Below are 18,910 nucleotides of genomic sequence, written 5' to 3' on the forward strand. Positions count from 1 at the left end.
AGGAGTTCCGTTTCTTTAGGTGCTGGGGGCTGCGGGTGCAGGGTCTTTTCCAGCCATCGGGAAATGGAGTTCAGGCAGTCGCAGTCAGGGGGAGCCTCGGGATTCCCTCTGCAGGCGTCGCTGTGGGGGGTCAGGGGGGACAACTTTGGTTAATCACAGTCTTGGAGTCGCCGGAGGGTCCTCCCTGAGGTGTTGGTTCTCCACCAGTCGAGTCGGGGTCGCCGGGTGCAGTGTTGCAAGTCTCACGCTTCTTGCTGGGAGTTGCAGGGGTCTTTAAATCTGCTACTTGAAACAAAGTTGCAGTTCTTTTGGAGCAGGGCCGCTGTCCTCAGGAGTTTCTTGTCTTTCTCGAAGCAGGGCAGTCCTCAGAGGATTCGGAGGTCGCTGGTCCCTTGGAAAGCGTCGCTGGAGCAGGTTTCTTTGGAAGGCAGGAGACAGGCCGGTAAGTCTGGAGCCAAAGCAGTTGGTGTCTTCTGTTCTTCCTCTGCAGGGGTTTTTCAGCTCAGCAGTCCTCTTCTTCTTGTAGTTTCAGGAATCTAAATTCTTAGGTTCAGGGAAGCCCTTAAATACTAAATTTAAGGGCGTGTTTAGGTCTGGGGGGTTAGTAGCCAATGGCTACTAGCCCTGAGGGTGAGTACACCCTCTTTGTGCCTCCTCCCAAGGGGAGGGGGTCACATCCCTAATCCTATTGGGGGAATCCTCCATCTGCAAGATGGAGGATTTCTAAAAGTTAGAGTCACCTCAGCTCAGGACACCTTAGGGGCTGTCCTGACTGGCCAGTGACTCCTCCTTGTTGTTTTCTTTGTTTCCTCCGGCCTTGCCGCCAAAAGTGGGGGCCGTGGCCGGAGGGGGCGGGCAACTCCACTAGCTGGAGTGTCCTGCGGTGCTGTGACAAAGGGGTGAGCCTTTGAGGCTCACCGCCAGGTGTTACAGCTCCTGCCTGGGGGAGGTGTTAGCATCTCCACCCAGTGCAGGCTTTGTTACTGGCCTCAGAGTGACAAAGGCACTCTCCCCATGGGGCCAGCAACATGTCTCTAGTGTGGCAGGCTGCTGGAACCAGTCAGCCTACACAGATAGTCGGTTAAGGTTTCAGGGGGCACCTCTAAGGTGCCCTCTGGGGTGTAGTTTACAATAAAATGTACACTGGCATCAGTGTGCATTTATTGTGCTGAGAAGTTTAATACCAAACTTCCCAGTTTTCAGTATAGCCATTATGGTGCTGTGGAGTTCGTGTAAAACAGACTCCCAGACCATATACTCTTATGGCTACCCTGCACTTACAATGTCTAAGGTATTGCTTAGACACTGTAGGGGCACAGTGCTCATGCACTGGTGCCCTCACCTATGGTATAGTGCACCCTGCCTTAGGGCTGTAAGGCCTACTAGAGGGGTGACTTATCTATACCTGCATAGGCAGTGAGAGGCTGGCATGGCACCCTGAGGGGAGTGCCATGTCGACTTACTCGTTTTGTTCTCACCAGCACACACAAGCTGGCAAGCAGTGTGTCTGTGCTGAGTGAGGGGTCTCCAGGGTGGCATAAGACATGCTGCAGCCCTTAGAGACCTTCCTTGGTATCAGGGCCCTTGGTACCAGGGGTACCACTTACAAGGGACTTATCTGGATGCAAAGCATTTTTAACTAGTTTTTTTGGATATCCCCTATTCACCAATGTATTCGACAATTCAATTGCATTCTCAAAGTAATCTTCCTTTTTGCTACAATTTCTTCTGATTTGCAAGAATTGGCCATAAGGCAAGTTCTCTTTTAGGGTTCTAGGATGACTGTCACTAAAGACATTAAGAATTCCGTGGGAGTTTTAATAGGAGGTTGACAGGATTCTAACACCTGTCTAACAACATCGATCGCTTCATCTTGGGGGATATTAGTATAGAGAGCTTCTATATCCAAGGTCACCAGAATTTGTTTCGCTTCGTCAAATGGAATATTTTCTATTTTGTTAATGATATCCATAGAATCCCGGACATATGCCTTAGCCCGAGTCACAAAAGGTTTTAGAAAAGTATAAACAAATTGAGCCAGGGGCTCCAACATCAAACCGCATGCTAAAACAATGGGTCTTCCTGGAGGATTTTGTACATTTTTATGGATTTTAGGTAAAATGTAAAAGCGAGGGGTCCTCCCATCGTTTTGATTAAGGAACTCATATCTGTTTGCATATCCATTGATTATTGAATGCCTCTCTTGTGAAAGACTTAATTTCATGTGGTAACTCTTTAAAGAAATCTGCTTGGATAACACGGTAATGACCTATGTTGTTTAACTGTCTCATCTCTTCTTGGTCATATTGGGCTTTATTCCATATCACTATCCCACCACCTTTATCTGCGGGTTTGATGATAATTTCTTGATTATTAGCCAAACTCTGAATGGCCTCTTTTACTGCCTTAGTACAATTCGGTTTAAAGAAAATCATTTTGGTATTAAGACTGTCTATTCCCCTCAACACTATATCTTTGAAAACAATTATTTCCTTTGCTGGGTCATTTTTTTGACGACAGAAAGAGGATTTAGGTCTCTGACCGCTATCATTTTCATCTGCCTCTATCGGAGAGTCCGCAAAAAAAATGCTTTCAATATAAGTTTACGTAAAAATCTCAGGACCTCAATCTTACTGTCTAATGGACTTTGAATTTTGAGAGGTACAAAGGAAAGTCCTTTATTCATTATTTGAATTTCTGAGAATAAGGTGACAGACTGTATATAGGCATAATATATTTGTTACAGTTTTACGGTCTGTATGTTCTCCATCATGTGCGGAAGATCCCTTGGTCTTGATATTGACCTCTCGGAGTACCAGCCTCTAGAGAACTGCATGCCTGACAGAGGACCAAAAACTCCCATGGACAGTGGCCCTGTCCAAAAGAAACTACATCTAAGAACTCCAGAGCCTCCCTGGATCTGTGAGTTCTGATCACTCTGCGGCCCTGAGGCCCGTTTCCAGGTGGCCTAACCGACTAGAGACGATCCCCAGGTGAGCAAGTGGCCACCCTGGGTTGACCTCTCCTGCCCCCCAAGAAGACGCCTGCAGTGTGAATCCAGAGGCCCCACTGACCGAGAAAACTCCAGACAAAAGGTACACTGCATCCACAGCCCCCTGGCCTTGGGGAACCGACCTCTGGTGCAGAAACATTCAGCAGGCGGCCCTCCTACTTGTCCAGCCTGTGGTCTACTGGAACAGACCCCCTGGGCCCCGCCTGCAGCGTCTAATGACCACCAGGGGTCCCCTCATAGGAAAGCGTTGGGAGCCAAATGCTCTGTTTAGACTCTTCCCCCAGCTGCCCCTGCAACGCTGAGGGTGTGAGTTTGGAGCTTTCCTGTGGCTTCCCCGGTACTCCTCTAAACCCCCAAGGTCTGCCCTCCGAAGAAGTGGGTACTTACCTGCAAGCAGATTAAAGTCCCAAGTCTCCATAAGAGCCCATGTTAAACATGCCACATCCTTGACCTCGGCACCTGCCCAGCCCTGTGTTGCTGGTGGTGGGTGTTTGAGGTTAACTTGAGCCCCAACTAGTGGACTTCCTAAACCCTGGGAGAGTGTAACTGTAAGTGCTGTACTTACCTGCAAAACATACTAACTTTTCTCCCCCCCAGGAACTGTTCTGAAAATTGCACTGTCAACTTTTAAAACAGGTTAAGCCATGTATTCAAAAACTGTACAACTTACCAATTCCAATCAAAGTGGTATTGATACATATGTGAAATACTTATTTATGTACTTACCGGCAACTTGAATTTTGTGGTTCTAGAAATAAATTAACAAAATATATTTTTGCTATATAAAAACAATTGGAGTTAAGTCATCGAGTGTGTGCTTCTTCTATTGTCTGTGTGTGTACAACAAATGCTTTGCACTCCCCTCTGATAAGTCTAACTGCTCGGCCACACTGCCACAAAAAAAAAGCATTAGTATTATCTACTTTAGCCTCTGTTAAGCCTATGGGAACCCCTGGACTCTGTGCGCACTATATCTCATTTTGATATAGTATATACAGAGCCAGCTTCCTACAGTTTACTTGTTGGTGGAGCGGGCTGATGATGCAGAGGGCTGCTGCAGAAGAAGTAATGCCTATATTCTCTGCGTTCCGGAGGGAGTGGAAGGGAAAGACCCCCTGCAGTTCCTCAACACCTGCTTTCGTTCTTTCATTCCTACTTCCGACCTCACTGTCGTCTTCTCACTAGAGGGAGCGCACTGGGTACCTGCGCAGTGGCCCCCTCCAAGAACCATTCCCACAACCTATGCTGGCCAAGCTTCTTCACTACCGCCACCAGGATGCCATCTTACGTGCAGCTCGCCTCCATGGCCCTCTCCTGCTGGAGGATAAACACATATTCCCGTACTACACCGTTGCCATCCAGCACCAACAGAAAACTTTTCTGGAGGACAAGAAGCGCTTCCAATGTTCAATAATCTTTGTTGTATTTAGTTAAACTTAACATTATCCATAGTGGAGAGATCCAATTTTTCAATATTCTAAAGGAATTTGGGAATACCGCCTTATTAGAAACGCTCCCCCGTGGTGCTAAGTCGTTTTCAGGATAGACATAACTTTGGGAATTCCCTTCCTTGGCTGAGCGAGGATGCCACTAGACCTCCCCGACTGAGCAACCGTTCGGCCAAAGGACCTTCTCCCTCCAAATTGAAGCTGCACTGCTGAAGCCCACGGGACTTGACAAATTATTGAGGACCGCTTTCAGGCTTTTGAAGCCGCTGCAAACCTTTGTTTGAGGCGGCCCTGTCCGACATTGATAGTAGACCCCACAACTTCTCCTCTGATGGCGAATCGGACTCTTTTCCAGCCTCTACTCCGCTCTTCCCGGTCCTCCTGTTTGTTTCTGTAGTCTGTGGTGTAACCATCATTTTGAAGTTCTTGCTCATTCGTGAGGAGTTTTGGTTATTCCATGACATTGTACTTCACTGCTGCTTGTAACTGCTTTCACCTCCCTCAAACCACCCCCACTTTGGCAAGTGCAGCAATCCCTAGCAACCCAGCCTCTACATAACATATTGCCAGGCCAGCCTCACTCAAAACATGCTACAATGCGGGATGTTATGCCTGACTGAGTCTGACACCAAGGTCACCCCCTGCTTCATATGGTTATCACATTTCAACACTCAGACTGAGCGTCCCTCCTGTTGCCGTAGGCCCTATCTATTCTTAGTTACACGTCTTTTCAGATTCCCAGCCATTCCCCAATTCCACTACACGGAGGCATGCGCTACACACACTTTGTTACCATCAAGCCAGAGGGGATGCGCAGAAACGGACTTGCACCCTGCTGACCCCCAGTCCAATGTGCTCTCAATCTCCACTACATGGGACCTCTAACCTCATCTAAGTTCCTCACCCTCAATGTAAAAGGCATGCATACTGCACAGATGCAATATTCCATTTACTCCTAACTTAAATGGCATCCTCCGCTCATAATATTTCTCCAGGAGACACATACTAACAGCCCAGAATTGCCTAGACTTCAGAAAAAAAGGTGAGGCTCAATATACATCACTACATTTTCAGCATACGCTACGGGTGGATTAATATGGATCAGACCAGGGGTCCCCTTCCAGACCAGCACTGCAATAACTGATAAGGAGGGACGCTTTGTCCTGCTCGAGGGGCATCTTAAGGGCTTTCCCCATTTACCTGAAAGCAGTTATGGCCCTAGTACGGAGCAGGACCCCTTCTGCGCAACAGTTTCAGGCCATTTAGCACACCTGCCACGGATACTCGGGAGTTACTACAACTGTGTTGTTCTTGGCCACTGCTTAGATGGATCCCATCCTCCTCCCATGTGCTCCCCCTAGAATGCTTTGCGAACTGGATACGTCACTGGGGACTGAAGAACACCTAAAGGACCCTTAATCCAATGTCTCAGGTGTACTCATTTCCCTCAATGCCTCACAGCCTATTTGAGCGCCTAGATCACATAATGTGTTCACATTCACATGCTTCATCCCTCCACGCTATGAGGAAGCCCGTCACATCCGTAGATGCCCCATCGCTGCAAAATGGGACACCTTAATGTTGCAGTTTGTCTATCTCACCCTGCCACATGACTTTTCCCCAGACTCTCCAGCGCTGATACCCCTGCCTGACCCTCCATTACTTACACTCTTTCACAGCCCATCTTGCTCTCCCGCAAATGAGAAGCTAGCACACCCCACCGCCTCCTTGTTTTTAAAACTCACCAGCTCTACAACTTCACCACAATGTACGTTAGAAACACTCCCCTGTGGTGCTAAGACGTCTTCAGTTGCCCCCTCTGCATCACTTTTTAGCTCTTTAGAAGTACCTGCCTCCATCCTCTTCCCTCACACCCACTCTATCAGTTTTCCCCTTATTGTTCTAGTTTTCTTTTTATTCTATTGGGGAGACACAATCAGCCATTTGTTCTACATGCAGACGTTATTATTACTGTTTATATTAATTCTTTATTTCCTCATACATTTTTCCATACAAATGCAACAAAATGCTACTGTATTTCTCTATAGGTTATGAAAACCCCCAATAAATTAAAAAGAAAAAAAAGAGAAAGGTCAACACTGAAGGCCTGGTCGACATGAAAGAGGTTCTGATGGCCATCAAAGAGGTCTGGGTAGGTATGGAAAAGGTTTTGGTTGGCAGTAAAATGTCCTGGCTAACACAGAGGCTCAAGATTCAGATGGCTGCAGATGACAAAGACTGAAAAAGAGTGTCTCAGGTCCAAAGGTGTTAGAGTTGAGGCGAATCCCTAGAGCTTGGGCTGGTGACAATGCCACAGAAGGGGAGGTGAATTCTAAAGGCTATGTGATGTAATTCTGTCACAGCATGCTTACTCAAGTGGCTTCAGGTTAGTAAAGACAGGGGCAGATCTTATTTTACCCCCAGCAAAAATATTTCATTCTGACGGGTACCACTTCCGTCTCCAGGTGAAACTTTGAAATGATAGTGCCACGCAAGGAAGAGTTGCACTTTGTGTCTCTTCATCTAAAGAGGTGTCACTGCCCTCCCACAATAAATAAAGAAGCCTCCTGATCCTAGATTTTTTTATCCTATAGAAGTCCTTGCAGACTTGACAGTCTTCTTATATTTAATTATGACACTTGGAACGCTTGGGGACACAAGGTTTGCTCCCTTCATATATGCTTGATAAATCATTTTTAGCTTGAGAAATATGTTGCTCGATGAGAGGCTTAAAAAAAAAAAAAAAAAAAAAAAAAATCACAGATCACATTTTCCAGTATACCTGGAGGAAACTGCTGCAGGGACCTGGTCCTTCACCTTGACAAAGCACAAACTAAATTGTTTTTTCTAGTGAGAAACATTATTTTTCATGATTTCTGCAGCACAAGTCCACCACTCTATCAAAGACTTTCTCACTCAGCGTGTGGCAAGAATCTGACAAGTTCCTTGTAGAAAATCTTAAAACCCATCTAATTCCAGGGAAGCAAGTAAATCTAAGAAGGATTCAATGCTAGAAAACGTTTCACCACCATACCCAATTTAACATACATTAATGTAGATTTAAAACATTGAAATATACATATGAAAATGTAGATCTCACTGATTAACACGTGAAGGTGTCACTTCACACTAATAAAGGATAGGTTATAAACGGTACCCATGTCAACGCAACATTACACAATTTTCACTCTAACTTACTTGTATAAACTCAGCCTTTTCCATCTGTAAGCCACTGAAGAGCTGGTGCCTACCACAAGATTAAACTCTGAAGCTATCCTTGATTGCAACTGTTATACCAACCTTCCTCGATGAATGGCAGAAAGTACCCACTCGATTTCCCAAAAATATAGGTTGAATTTGATCTCAAGACAAGATGTTTGCATTACGCATTAAGCCATTTAATGCTTTGTCCCCATCACCACCCTTATAAGTCCTTACAGAGCAACATGAACAAAAGAACCTTGCAGAACAGTATGATTACTAGCTACAATTTGAATATTCGCTTCTCAGATAGTGAAGTATCTCCTGGTGCTTTCGATAATGGTTAAATGTTTAACAGTTTGGGCTTGAGTGGCTTTGATTATGCTGTTATGTATACATCTTTTTAGAAATTATAACATTTTAGATTATCCAGAAACAATATGTTCACTTGTATTTATGTTTCAACAGTATGTCAAACATTTAAGAGTTCAATGTGCATGCAAGGATGAGCGTAATTTCTGTTTGACCTTTAGTCTTTGAAATTAGTTTTAAGTAATCTTTCATTACCAAGGAGCAAGCTGAATGTTGTTTTTCAAATACACTCAAAGGTTAGATGTGGCACCAATCACAGTGGTTTTCAGAGGTTTGTCAACACTGGTAGTATCTCTTAAGCTTCGAAGAATCGTACATCACTTACAGAAGAACACGGTATATATCACTGAAATGAATAAAACCCATGGATTCTTTTTCTTCAGGCAGAGCAGTGCTCCGAGTGTAAAGTCGCATCATGCATAGTTACAAGATCAAGTAAGTGGCAGCTATTTTAGGCTTTGCTTTCGCTGCCCAAATTACATTACTTGCTTCTTTCATGTTTTCTCAACTGTACTGAGAAAGAAATCTGCATGTACTTCGTTGCCTTTATGGTAGAAAGGAGAGCAGTAAAACAGACAAAGATAACAGCTACTATATAGATGAACATTTAGAAGTCGCCATTTTTATTGCGTGAAGCATCAACTTCTATCATCTTAGAGAAAATGACTTCAGTTGAAAGTATCTCTGGTCAGAGGAGTGTTTTTTTATTTATTTATTTTTTAAACAAATGATTTAAGATTCTCAGAATGGTAGACCACCGTGAATAAGTAAGCTGACAGGAGGGATGTAAATCACTAGAATATGATTGGATACTGGGAAGCGTCTGGAGGAATATGGACTGAAACATATAAATAAAAAAATAAAAGAATAAAAACTCTTGATGTGGCTATGAGTGAATCCGCTGACTGTGGTGCAGGTTAGTGATAAGGAATTTAGGTGAATATGCTTATTAGCTGATAACGTCTCCAAAGTACAACCTGACCACATTGCAGGCTGTGAATGATTGAGTGCAAGGAGAGCACCCATTGTGCTTACTGTGTACAGGCCTGGGACAGTAATGAGCAGAACACAGCAAATTTCAACCGTGTGCAGAAAATGTCAGGTTGGGTGGATAATGTATGCAGGTTCCTGGATTATCTTTGTGTTGTGTGTTTTGCAGTTTTACTGTTGCTTCTCTTTTTCTTTCCTTCACGGTTTAGACTGTCCAGAGATGTGACATGTAAAAATTGCGATATTTGAACGTACTAAGGAAACAGTTTGGCAAAAGTCAATAAGGCACAAAGGGGTGAGAAAATAAAATAAATATTTTTTAAATATATATACTTATTGAAAACGTGATACTCAAACAAAATACATTTTACTAAAAAGGATTCTTTGACATTTATTTCACAACAATGGAAACAGGAATGTATGGCTGTATATACTTTTTGTGAAACCAAATCTCTGTCAAAACCCTTTCTTGATTTTATATAGAAAGTGACAGTTCCTTGTCTTGGAGATTTTTAAGTAGTTCAGATCTTTACAGCTAAACATGCAAATCAGAGCACGCACATCTATATTTTGCAGAGGAGACTTAGGGCCTCATTAAGCTGTTGGCGGGCCGATCGTCGGCCTGCCAGCCCTGTGAAGCTGATGCTCTCTCCTTCAGGCCAATTACAAGGTTTCAATTGGGCTGACTGATGGAAACCTCAGAAATCTGGAAGCAGTGTGGTGGCATTGGCCTCGGCTTCTCACTGCAGACAGTGTGCATTCCGAGGTGCTGGGCGGGGGAGGGGCCAATGTGCTGCCCACGACATGGCCGTGGGCAGTGCAGGCGGCCTTTTCATAGCGAGGTCCCCGCCGTAAAAAGGCTGGCGGAAAGTGAAGTAAGGATCAGCACGGCGGTGCTGTTTTAAGTACAGCCGTGACTGGAGACGACTTTGACCGCTGCCTACCCATCTGAAACCTTGTTCCTGGCGGTGGAGACAGTCCCCTGGTGGTCCGACCTACAGGGTTGTAATTTTGCAGTCAAATCGCCAGGAGCGCGGTGGAGCAACCGCCACCGCAAGTCTGGTGGTCTAAAGACCGTCAGACTCTTAATCAGGCCCTTATTCCTCTAGTCCATAACTCTTGATTAACAATTTACAGCCCCCCCGACAGTGACTTTTGGGGCAGCTAACACTACATGGAGCCAATCATGAAAAAGGATCTAGGTCCCTATAAAACATATATTCTCTTGCATGCTACTTGCCAAGATTCATCTCCACCTAGAAACACTGACCTCTACACGTTAGAGATCCTGTCATCATCCAAAATGGCAGCCCCACTTCCAGGCTACACACTGGAGCTTAAGAACTGAGATGAGTCAGAGAGAGGAGGCTGTGGAAATCAAGACTCCAGGTGTTGGAGATCATCTGAACATCCTCATTTTCCACTCTGCTCATTCTCCACTCTCATTTACACACTGCCCTTGAAGATCACAGTTAAATTACTGATCACATTCAATTGTATGTAAGACGAATCTTCAGCTCTATTCCTCATCGGAGCATCTCCTTCTCAATCCACGCAGGATTTACTTATCTGCTTGCACCCCGAGAGGGAGGAGTCAAATTTATCAAGCTGCACTCTCCCTAAGCTGATTCAAGTAAATCGTTTCTAGAAACTGGGACAGCTACAATATACTTTCTGTACATGCTAGCGACTGAGACACAGCATATTTCTGCCTTCTTTGGAGGTAGTCCTGCTACCTTAACTGAACTGGAAGCTGCCATTCTGTGTCAAAATGTGGCAAGGGGGAGAGATAAAACTGAGTTTCAAACTGTACAAAAGGGGAACCACTGAATCCAGGGCAACTAGCATGAAAAAACTGTTGTGGATGCTCACTATAAAACAAAACAATATCTGCTACTACAAAGTTTGTATCAAACAATAGCTCTGTTGAACTGTTATGTAAAGATTAGCACCAAGAGTCTCACAATCGGCTTAAAAGGGTATGTCATGGTTGGTGTCACCCTACCAAGAGGGATTCATTTAAAACAAGCAAACAAGAGAAGATATCAGTCAGGCCTATAACATGATTGGCAAGGCTAACCGCAATGACATTCAAATGCTCATTCTCTCACTCAACATAGAAAAGGCATTTCATAGAATGCATTTACATTTTATTTTCAGTATTCAATATTAGTTCTAGAAAAATGAGACTTATGACCAAAAATGGCTTCAATCATACAGGATAATTTCAAACATCCCTCTTTGAAACTAATAATCCAGTCACAACTGTCAGAACCGATAGTCTTGTCTAGATGAACCGGGTAGGGTAAGAGAAAGGGCGTTTCTCCTACCCCACGGCATTTGCACTTTCCGTGAAATGCCTCATTCAAACAAGTCATAATAATGAAACTAATCAAGCACTATAAATGCAATCTAGTCACGTCATACTGGCCTTGTTCGCAGATGAGATGAAAAAGTCACTTATCAGTAATCCTAGTTCTTTTACAGGGAAATCCTCATCATAGTCAAAAGCACTGAATAGTCCTGTACACGCATGGGATCCAGGAGTATTTTTATAAGCATGTATATATATATATTTTTAAAGAAGTCAATTGTATCACAAACTAGTCACTGAAAGAAAAAGCAACCACAAAAAATCTTTCACAAACCATTTTGAAGACGAAAACGAAAGAGCATGTAGGGCAATGAAAGCCAACAGTCTGCAATGCAAAGGAGAGGAGAGTAAAACTGGCACTTTACATTTAAGGCCTCAGAGTACACCTTAGATCCCATTATGCACCACAGACGACAGTTAGGTCAGGTCATTTTGCTGAATGAATCTTGGGTGAGTGAAGAATGAGGACAGCTATAATATTTCTTGTCCGGGGAGGTGAGAGGGTTGCTTATGACTATGGCGAGGAGCCCTCTAGAATAGAACAAGGATTACAGTTGAGTAAATTTTCCTTCTCTTCCAGGAAATCCTGATCAATAGTGATATGCACTGAAAAGAACAGCAAGGTGATGCCACAACAAAAGCTTATAAGAAACAGAAAAGTTCCAAGAATCACCTGAAAAGTTTCCTCAAACAAGCCTGCCCTATTTGAGTATCTACCCTGCAATCTGAATCCAGACTACAAGGTCTAGTGAAAGTGTGAACAGGCCTCCAGGAGGTAGCTTAAAAATCTCTAAAAATAAGAACATTTCTTAGAAGGGCTTTATAGTAGCACCTTTCTCCCATATGGAATGTGCTTTAGGTCTACCAGGTTGGAGGGTGTGGGTGGTGGGGGTAGGCGCTTCTCAGCTAGCTGGTATGAAAGTAGCATGTAAGAAACTATTCATCTAGAAATGGACTACTTTGTTGAAGGTAAACCTGTTCTTACTGGATGGTAATTTATAAAAAGTCGATCTGCTGCGATCAATATTATAACACAAATTTTAGGGACTGTGAAAAATCCAAGCATTACACAAAGAATAACTATAACTAATGAGCCACGTACATTCAGCAGACGAGTGGTAAAGGTGTGGTATGTAGCCAGTAGTGCATTTCGGATCATAAGGCTGTCAGTCTTTTACTCCTACAGACTGCACATTTTCCACTGAAATGGCCACAAAATGTGCACCGACATGCGGATTTACTGATAAAACAATCACAAACAATAGTCCAAACCGTTGGCAGATCTAGCCAAATGTTTCTGGGAAATTTGTGTATATAGGAAACTTTCTCTACAGGCAGAATATATTCCTGCATGACTGTAGACTGGTGCTCCAGACAATTTCGACATTCAAGCGATTAGTATCTTCACCCTACAATATTCAAAAATCTTTCTTCTAAGTAAGGTCCTGTAAAATGCCTCCTTTGGCATGGTTACCCCCTAACTTTTTGCCTTTTGTTGATGCCAGTTATGATTGAAAGTGTGCTGGGACCCTGCTAACCGGGCCCCAGAACCAGTGTTCTTTCCCTAAACTGTACCTTTGTTCCCACAATGGGCTGATAAAACCAAGCACGTCAACCCTAGCCTTTGCCACAGACTATTTGAAAACCAGTGGAGTTAAACATTGGAAGAGCGTTGGAACACAAAAGAATACACACCACAGGTAATTTACCATGCAACTTACCTTACTATGCCTGACTGTTGCTTCTTACTTCTGCAGTATGGCACGATATGAGTAAAGGAGTAGCCACTGTCCACAATGATGCAGCATAATTCAGATGGATTATCACGAAAATATCTGTGCGCACTCAGGGCCCCACCTGAATAAATATTTACAATCAAAGACATTACCTAAAGGATTATGTTTAACTTTACCATCAATACCTGACAAACTGCTAAATCCCTGCAATACATATGAGTTATCCAGCCCAACAGAGTAGAACAGGTGGCCAAGGTGGAGCACAACTAGAGGCTTCCTTTGAGCCTGATCTCTAAGCAAGGAGAGGGCTAGGTCTGTGCGTCACCAGCCTAGGGAGTGTTATCCTCAAACACAAAAATCAGCCAGCTCTCAAAAACTCTAGTATTTATGGAAAAGAAGGAAGCTCTCATGAGAGCCCCACCACTCGCTTCCCCATCACTGCCAATTCCACAAGAGGACAGATGCAGGTACCGTCCATGGAATTGAGTGGATAATTTGTCTTCAGCCTAAATGTTGCTATTTCATAACATTTATTTGACGTATGGATACCACCCCTAGTATTCAACCCCGACATAAGGAATTTTATTGGTGGAGGCAATTTCTGAAGAAGAGTGTTGAAGACTATGGCACGATATCCAAAGGTTTTACCGATCCATGGGATGATTGATGCCCACTACAAACTGTTATAAGACTGGTATCTTTATCCCACCAAACTCAAAAGAATTTTCCCCAATAAAAACAGATGTGTTGGAGGGGTTGTGGGCTGCTGGGCTATTTCCGTCATATCTGGAGGGATTGCCCTAAGATTCGCCCCTACTGGTCAGAGATACTGGCACACAGTATATAGATTTTAGGATACCCTGTGCTGGCTTCACCAGGATTTACCCTTTTGGGACTATAAAACAAGTCTCTTACAAGCGAAATCTCAAGTGATCCTTTAATCATTTGGTTATGTCTGGGAGCCGCTTAAACAGCACTAGCACCAGCTTGGAAAAAACCTGCTGCTCCATTGATCGCTCAATGGCATGCCAGGCTATGGCAGGCTTTGACCATGGAACGCCTGGCAGATATACTACTGGGCAATTTTAAAAATGTTCCCTGGTGTCTTTCCATGCACTCCACCTGTTCAATATATAACGCCCCTAGGAAGGTCGCAATAGGACCAATGTAGGCCTCATTTGAGGAGAAGGTCCCCATCTGGGCGGATTACTTTCACCCGCCACACATTACATAACTATGTAATAGTCACACAAGGTTTTTGGTGATTGTTTAATGGGATTTACGGGGGGCAGTGATGTTAATGTCAGAGTCAAACTTTGTGATGTTATTGCATTTGTTCAACTACATACTTGTTTGCTGGATTCAGCATCGTATTGAAACTGTGTGATCTACTAGTAGTTGAAGGCACAATTCTGAAGTCTATCCATGTGGACTGATAACACTGCCAAATGTTTTGATCTGAAAACTCAATAAAGAAAGTTTGACTAAGATTTTTTTGATGTAATAGCCTCACTATCAATTTCTTATTGTTTGTCATCCTTGTACTTCTATTCCATCCTCCCATTCTGTACTTGGGGGCTCTCATTGAGGGCCTGTGCCTAACAAACAAGCAACGTAATGAGTCACAATATTTGCTGCTTGTGCAATATAATGTCTGTGTACTTGGCACCCCAATACCAAATAAAACATTCTGTATTTCAAGTATAAAATATGTTTTTATTATAATTGAATAAAAACAGGGACGAGGCACAGAAAAGCAAGTTTTACAATAACATGCACTGGCAAAGAAGCCTATAGAGTTTGTCCTTGAAAGTGTAAGCTATTGGATTTGCCAAGGTGTGCCTGCATTTTCCTGAATGAATTCTAACATGGGCACTGAAGTGGGAAGAAGCAGGTGGACACATGGGCAAGCCTTTTTGTAATGAACTGTTTAATAGCAAAAAGCTGTTACAAGGTGATCACTTATGTGGGCGTATGCACTGAGACACACCAGTGGCCATTTTGCCATTTTTCATTTTCCCTTCAAACATGGCTGACGGCCCTTTTAGAAAAGTAAGTACAAAAATACTTATTGCGCATGGAAGGGCAAAAATACAGAGACAAGCACCTTGGTAAGTCAGCACACGAAAAATAAAAAAATAAACATAGGGTGGTGAGTGGAAGATGAGGAGCAACATGCAGGAAGCAAGCGGCTAGGCAGCAGTGTGCACCTGCTAGGCCCTTGCAAAAACAAAAACAATAAATAAATAAAATAATAGAAAAAAGCAACATTATGTTTGGGGAGGGGAGCAAGAGGCAGAAAAGTGAGCAAGCCAGCAGCAGTTTGTAGATGTCGGTCCATCCCCCCCAAAAAAAGTTACAAAGTTTTTTTTTTAAAAGCACAGAGGGGTGGGTAGCAATGAACTGGGAAGAGGGCACAGCAGGAGGTCGGGAGATTGGGGTTGGGTATATTAGAGGTTTGGGGGTCAGGCCTCAATACTTTTTAAAAAGCACAGACAAGAGGTGGAAGCAGTGGACGGCAAGAAAGCAACCTGTGGTATCCTTCCTTATGTAGTTCATAGGTGCACTATCTTGCCTTCTCTGTTCACCATCACGTCATAGACTGTGATGTGCTGGAGGTTCTGTGCTGTGTGCTCAAAGCAGTCAGACCATGGCTAGCTATGGGCAACACCTGCTCCTGGCGAGGTCGCCATCTTCTTACTTGTACTACTACTTGTACCAGCTTCACAAATAAAGCCTCCACGTAACCTACAAGCGTGTATATGTTCCTGCATTCTCCTCACCAGTCTCCACACATCATTACACAGCCCTGCAGGAGTGTGTAGCTGTCAGGCCCTTACATAAGCAAACTTTCTGGTGGAGATGGTATGAAGCGGATGGGAGAATAGGAGAGAAGTGATACATTCCCATGGAGTGCTGAAACATAAATTTAAAAAAACTCCCATCATGTCTGTAAAGCAGTGGAAAAATAGGACTCAAGCAATCAAATATGGTGAAAAGAATCATTCCGTAACAGGACAAAGAGAAGAACAGGGAAGAAATCCATCAAATAAGGTGCAGGAATACACCAGAAGAAAAAAAACAATTATGAGCAAGCGACTGACCCAAAGCCCTATCTGTATAGTGTACAGTAGACAAAAAAGTTTACAATCGATAGCTAATGCAGCATTTAGGTGACACTTAATAAAATGAAGCAAGACGCTGGTAAAATTTATATTACCCTTGTGTTGATTAAAAAAACATTACAGTCAAACACAGTAAGAAGAATGATCAAATGCGAGTTGGGTAGAGGGAAATGATGGGACATAGACAAAAAAGATCACTGGGCAACGTATAGTGGGTGGAACAATGAGGCTAGAGAAAATGAGAAGTAATGCAAGGCCAGAGTAAAATAAAGTGGGGCAGTAGGACAGACATGAACATAATAAAGAAGGATGTCAGAGTAGGGGGAGTAGACAGATGGGGAATTAGAAAGCAGCAAGGAAGGATGGGGAATGGAAACAAAATGGCAAAATTAAATAATGGGTAGCCTAAGGATGATGGTAGAGTGAGACAATGGAGAGAACAAGAACGCAATCAAGACTGTCAGGTGAGTGACTCGAATAGACAAGAACATAATAAATAGTGATGGCAGATTGTAGAAAAAGATGGAGATGGAGAATGCACCAGTACGCTTGACCAAAGCTAAGGATAGAGAAGGAGAATTAAAGCAGGATGGTTGGAGAGTGCACAAGTACAGACACTAGCATTAGGAAAACTTATGGTTAAGTGGGGGAAAAAGAGCCCTCGGAAACGAAAGGCATACAGAAAAATGAGGCAAAGGAAAGAGATTGGTAAAATAAAATTGCTGTGTCTCACATGAATCTCTATAAAAGTTCACTGCACACCACACTGAGCTTCACAGAAATGTTTTCCCTTCAACTTTAACCTGACACTATTCAAATGCCTCTTTGCTATGAACAGGCATAATGATTATGTTACGTATCATGTAAACATCTGTTCATGGCATGTAGAGCTGAAGATTTACATACACTGCATACTCCTGCCATCTACTGTTAGGTCTGGAGTGGTGCAACTTGTTTTACTTCGAAGAAGTGTTTCGAGTCACAAGATCGAGTGACTCCTCCTCTCAGTGATATTGTGCATGGGCATCGACTCCTTTGTTAGATTGTTTTCCAGCAGGCGGATGAGAAAGGAGCGAAAGGGATGAGTAGGAAGAGAGATGTCCATGCAAAGTGTAAATACATACACAAATATATACAAGTAGAATGTAACCTGAACAGCCACAGGTGTTCTTGGAGAAAGGTGGGTGCATGTTAATCTACAGCACTACAACGTTACGAACAGATGCTTACAGGGCAAGTAACAATCTGTTGAATGGCATGGGCGGCTGTAGATATGCTCTGCATAGACTGGAAAACAGTCCCTCCAGGGAAGCAGTGGCTAGCCTGCGGGAGTTGTAGTTGATTGGAAAAGTGTACGTAGAACTGCCTGACCTACTCTAGCTTGTTGGTGTGCTAAAATATCCACACAATAGTGTTTTGTGAAGGTGTGTGATGTATACCATGTAGCTGCCTTACAAATATCAGTTATGGGAATGTTCCCAAGGAAGGCCATACTAGCTTCCTTTTTTCAAATTGAGTGAGTCTGGGAGAAAAAACTTAAGGTTTTTTGGCCTAAACATAGCAGGTTTCTATGCATTTGACTATCCATCTGGCTATGCCCGATTTGGATATTGGATTCCCTTTCTGAGGTGGGGAAAAGGTTACAAAGAGCTGTTTGGTCTTCCTAAATGTTTTAGTTTTGTCTATTTAGAACATGAGCACTCTTGACATCTAGTATATGAAGGGCTGTTTCCGCAGCTGAGTCAGGTTGTGGGAAGAAAACTGGTAGCTCAATAGACTGATTTAGGTGAAATTGAGAAATCACCTTAAGGAGAGATTTAGGATTAGTCTGAAGAACTACTTTGTCCCTATGAATTTGGAAGAAAGGTTCTTCTAAGGTTAGTGCCTGGAGCTCACTAACACTTAGTGATGGCACCTAAGAAAGCCACTTTCCATTAAAGAAAGTGAAGTGGACATGAGTGAAGTGCTAAAACTGTGGACCCATGAGTCTTGTGAGTACAATGTTATGGTTCTGTCAGGATTTGCAGTCGGCGCGGTCTCCGACATACCCCCCACGACAACCTTTAGACGGTTGTGCGCGCCTGCTATGCCCTCTCATGCAGCAGGCCACGTCCTCCATGCCACCCCTGTGGCAAATCTCATCTGCCTGGTGGCAGCGTTAGATGGTGGCTACAATTCCCCCATTCCCATTATGGGCCTTCATTCTCAACTGGGACTAAGGGCCAGATGTAGCAAAGGGTTTTTCCCATTCTGTGTCAATGGGAAAATGTGTTCGTACATATGGCCCTTAACTCCCAGCAACCTTCGGTGGCGGCCATTTTAGCATGTGGCTGGTCTATAAATGCCAGCCACACCCAGGTTCCAGCACTTACTATTCCGAATCTCCCTGGGGTAAGTCCTCTCTTACTCCTGCTGCTGTATTCCTGGAATCCGGAGCAAGGAACTCCCTCTTTAAGCGAGTGGACGGACTCGCTCCAAGTAATTTTGTTCCGACTGGGCCTTTCCCCCGCCAGCTTTCGAGATTCCTTTCCTTAAACATTGTTATATTGGTTCCGCTCCTTCCTGTATTGCTCTGGGACTGGTTGTCGTGGGGGGAAGGTCGTGAACTGTTTAAAGGCTGAGTTTTTGTTTGATGAAGTCTTTTGGTTTTT

At 43.6% G+C, this 18,910-nt stretch overlaps 1 protein-coding gene across 1 annotated transcript in view; it reads right to left on the bottom strand.

Moving 5' to 3' along the window:
• Positions 1-18,910, bottom strand: part of ACTR6 (actin related protein 6) — a 274,936-nt gene that overhangs the window by 181,438 nt on the left and 74,588 nt on the right. Inside the window, exon 5 of the mRNA XM_069239039.1 lies at positions 13,120-13,255. Within this exon, the coding sequence (XP_069095140.1) occupies positions 13,120-13,255 (136 nt within the window). The remainder of the gene's footprint in view (positions 1-13,119; positions 13,256-18,910) is intronic.

The sequence above is a fragment of the Pleurodeles waltl genome, chromosome 6 (assembly GCF_031143425.1).
Source record: "Pleurodeles waltl isolate 20211129_DDA chromosome 6, aPleWal1.hap1.20221129, whole genome shotgun sequence".
Classification (NCBI taxonomy): domain Eukaryota; kingdom Metazoa; phylum Chordata; class Amphibia; order Caudata; family Salamandridae; genus Pleurodeles; species Pleurodeles waltl.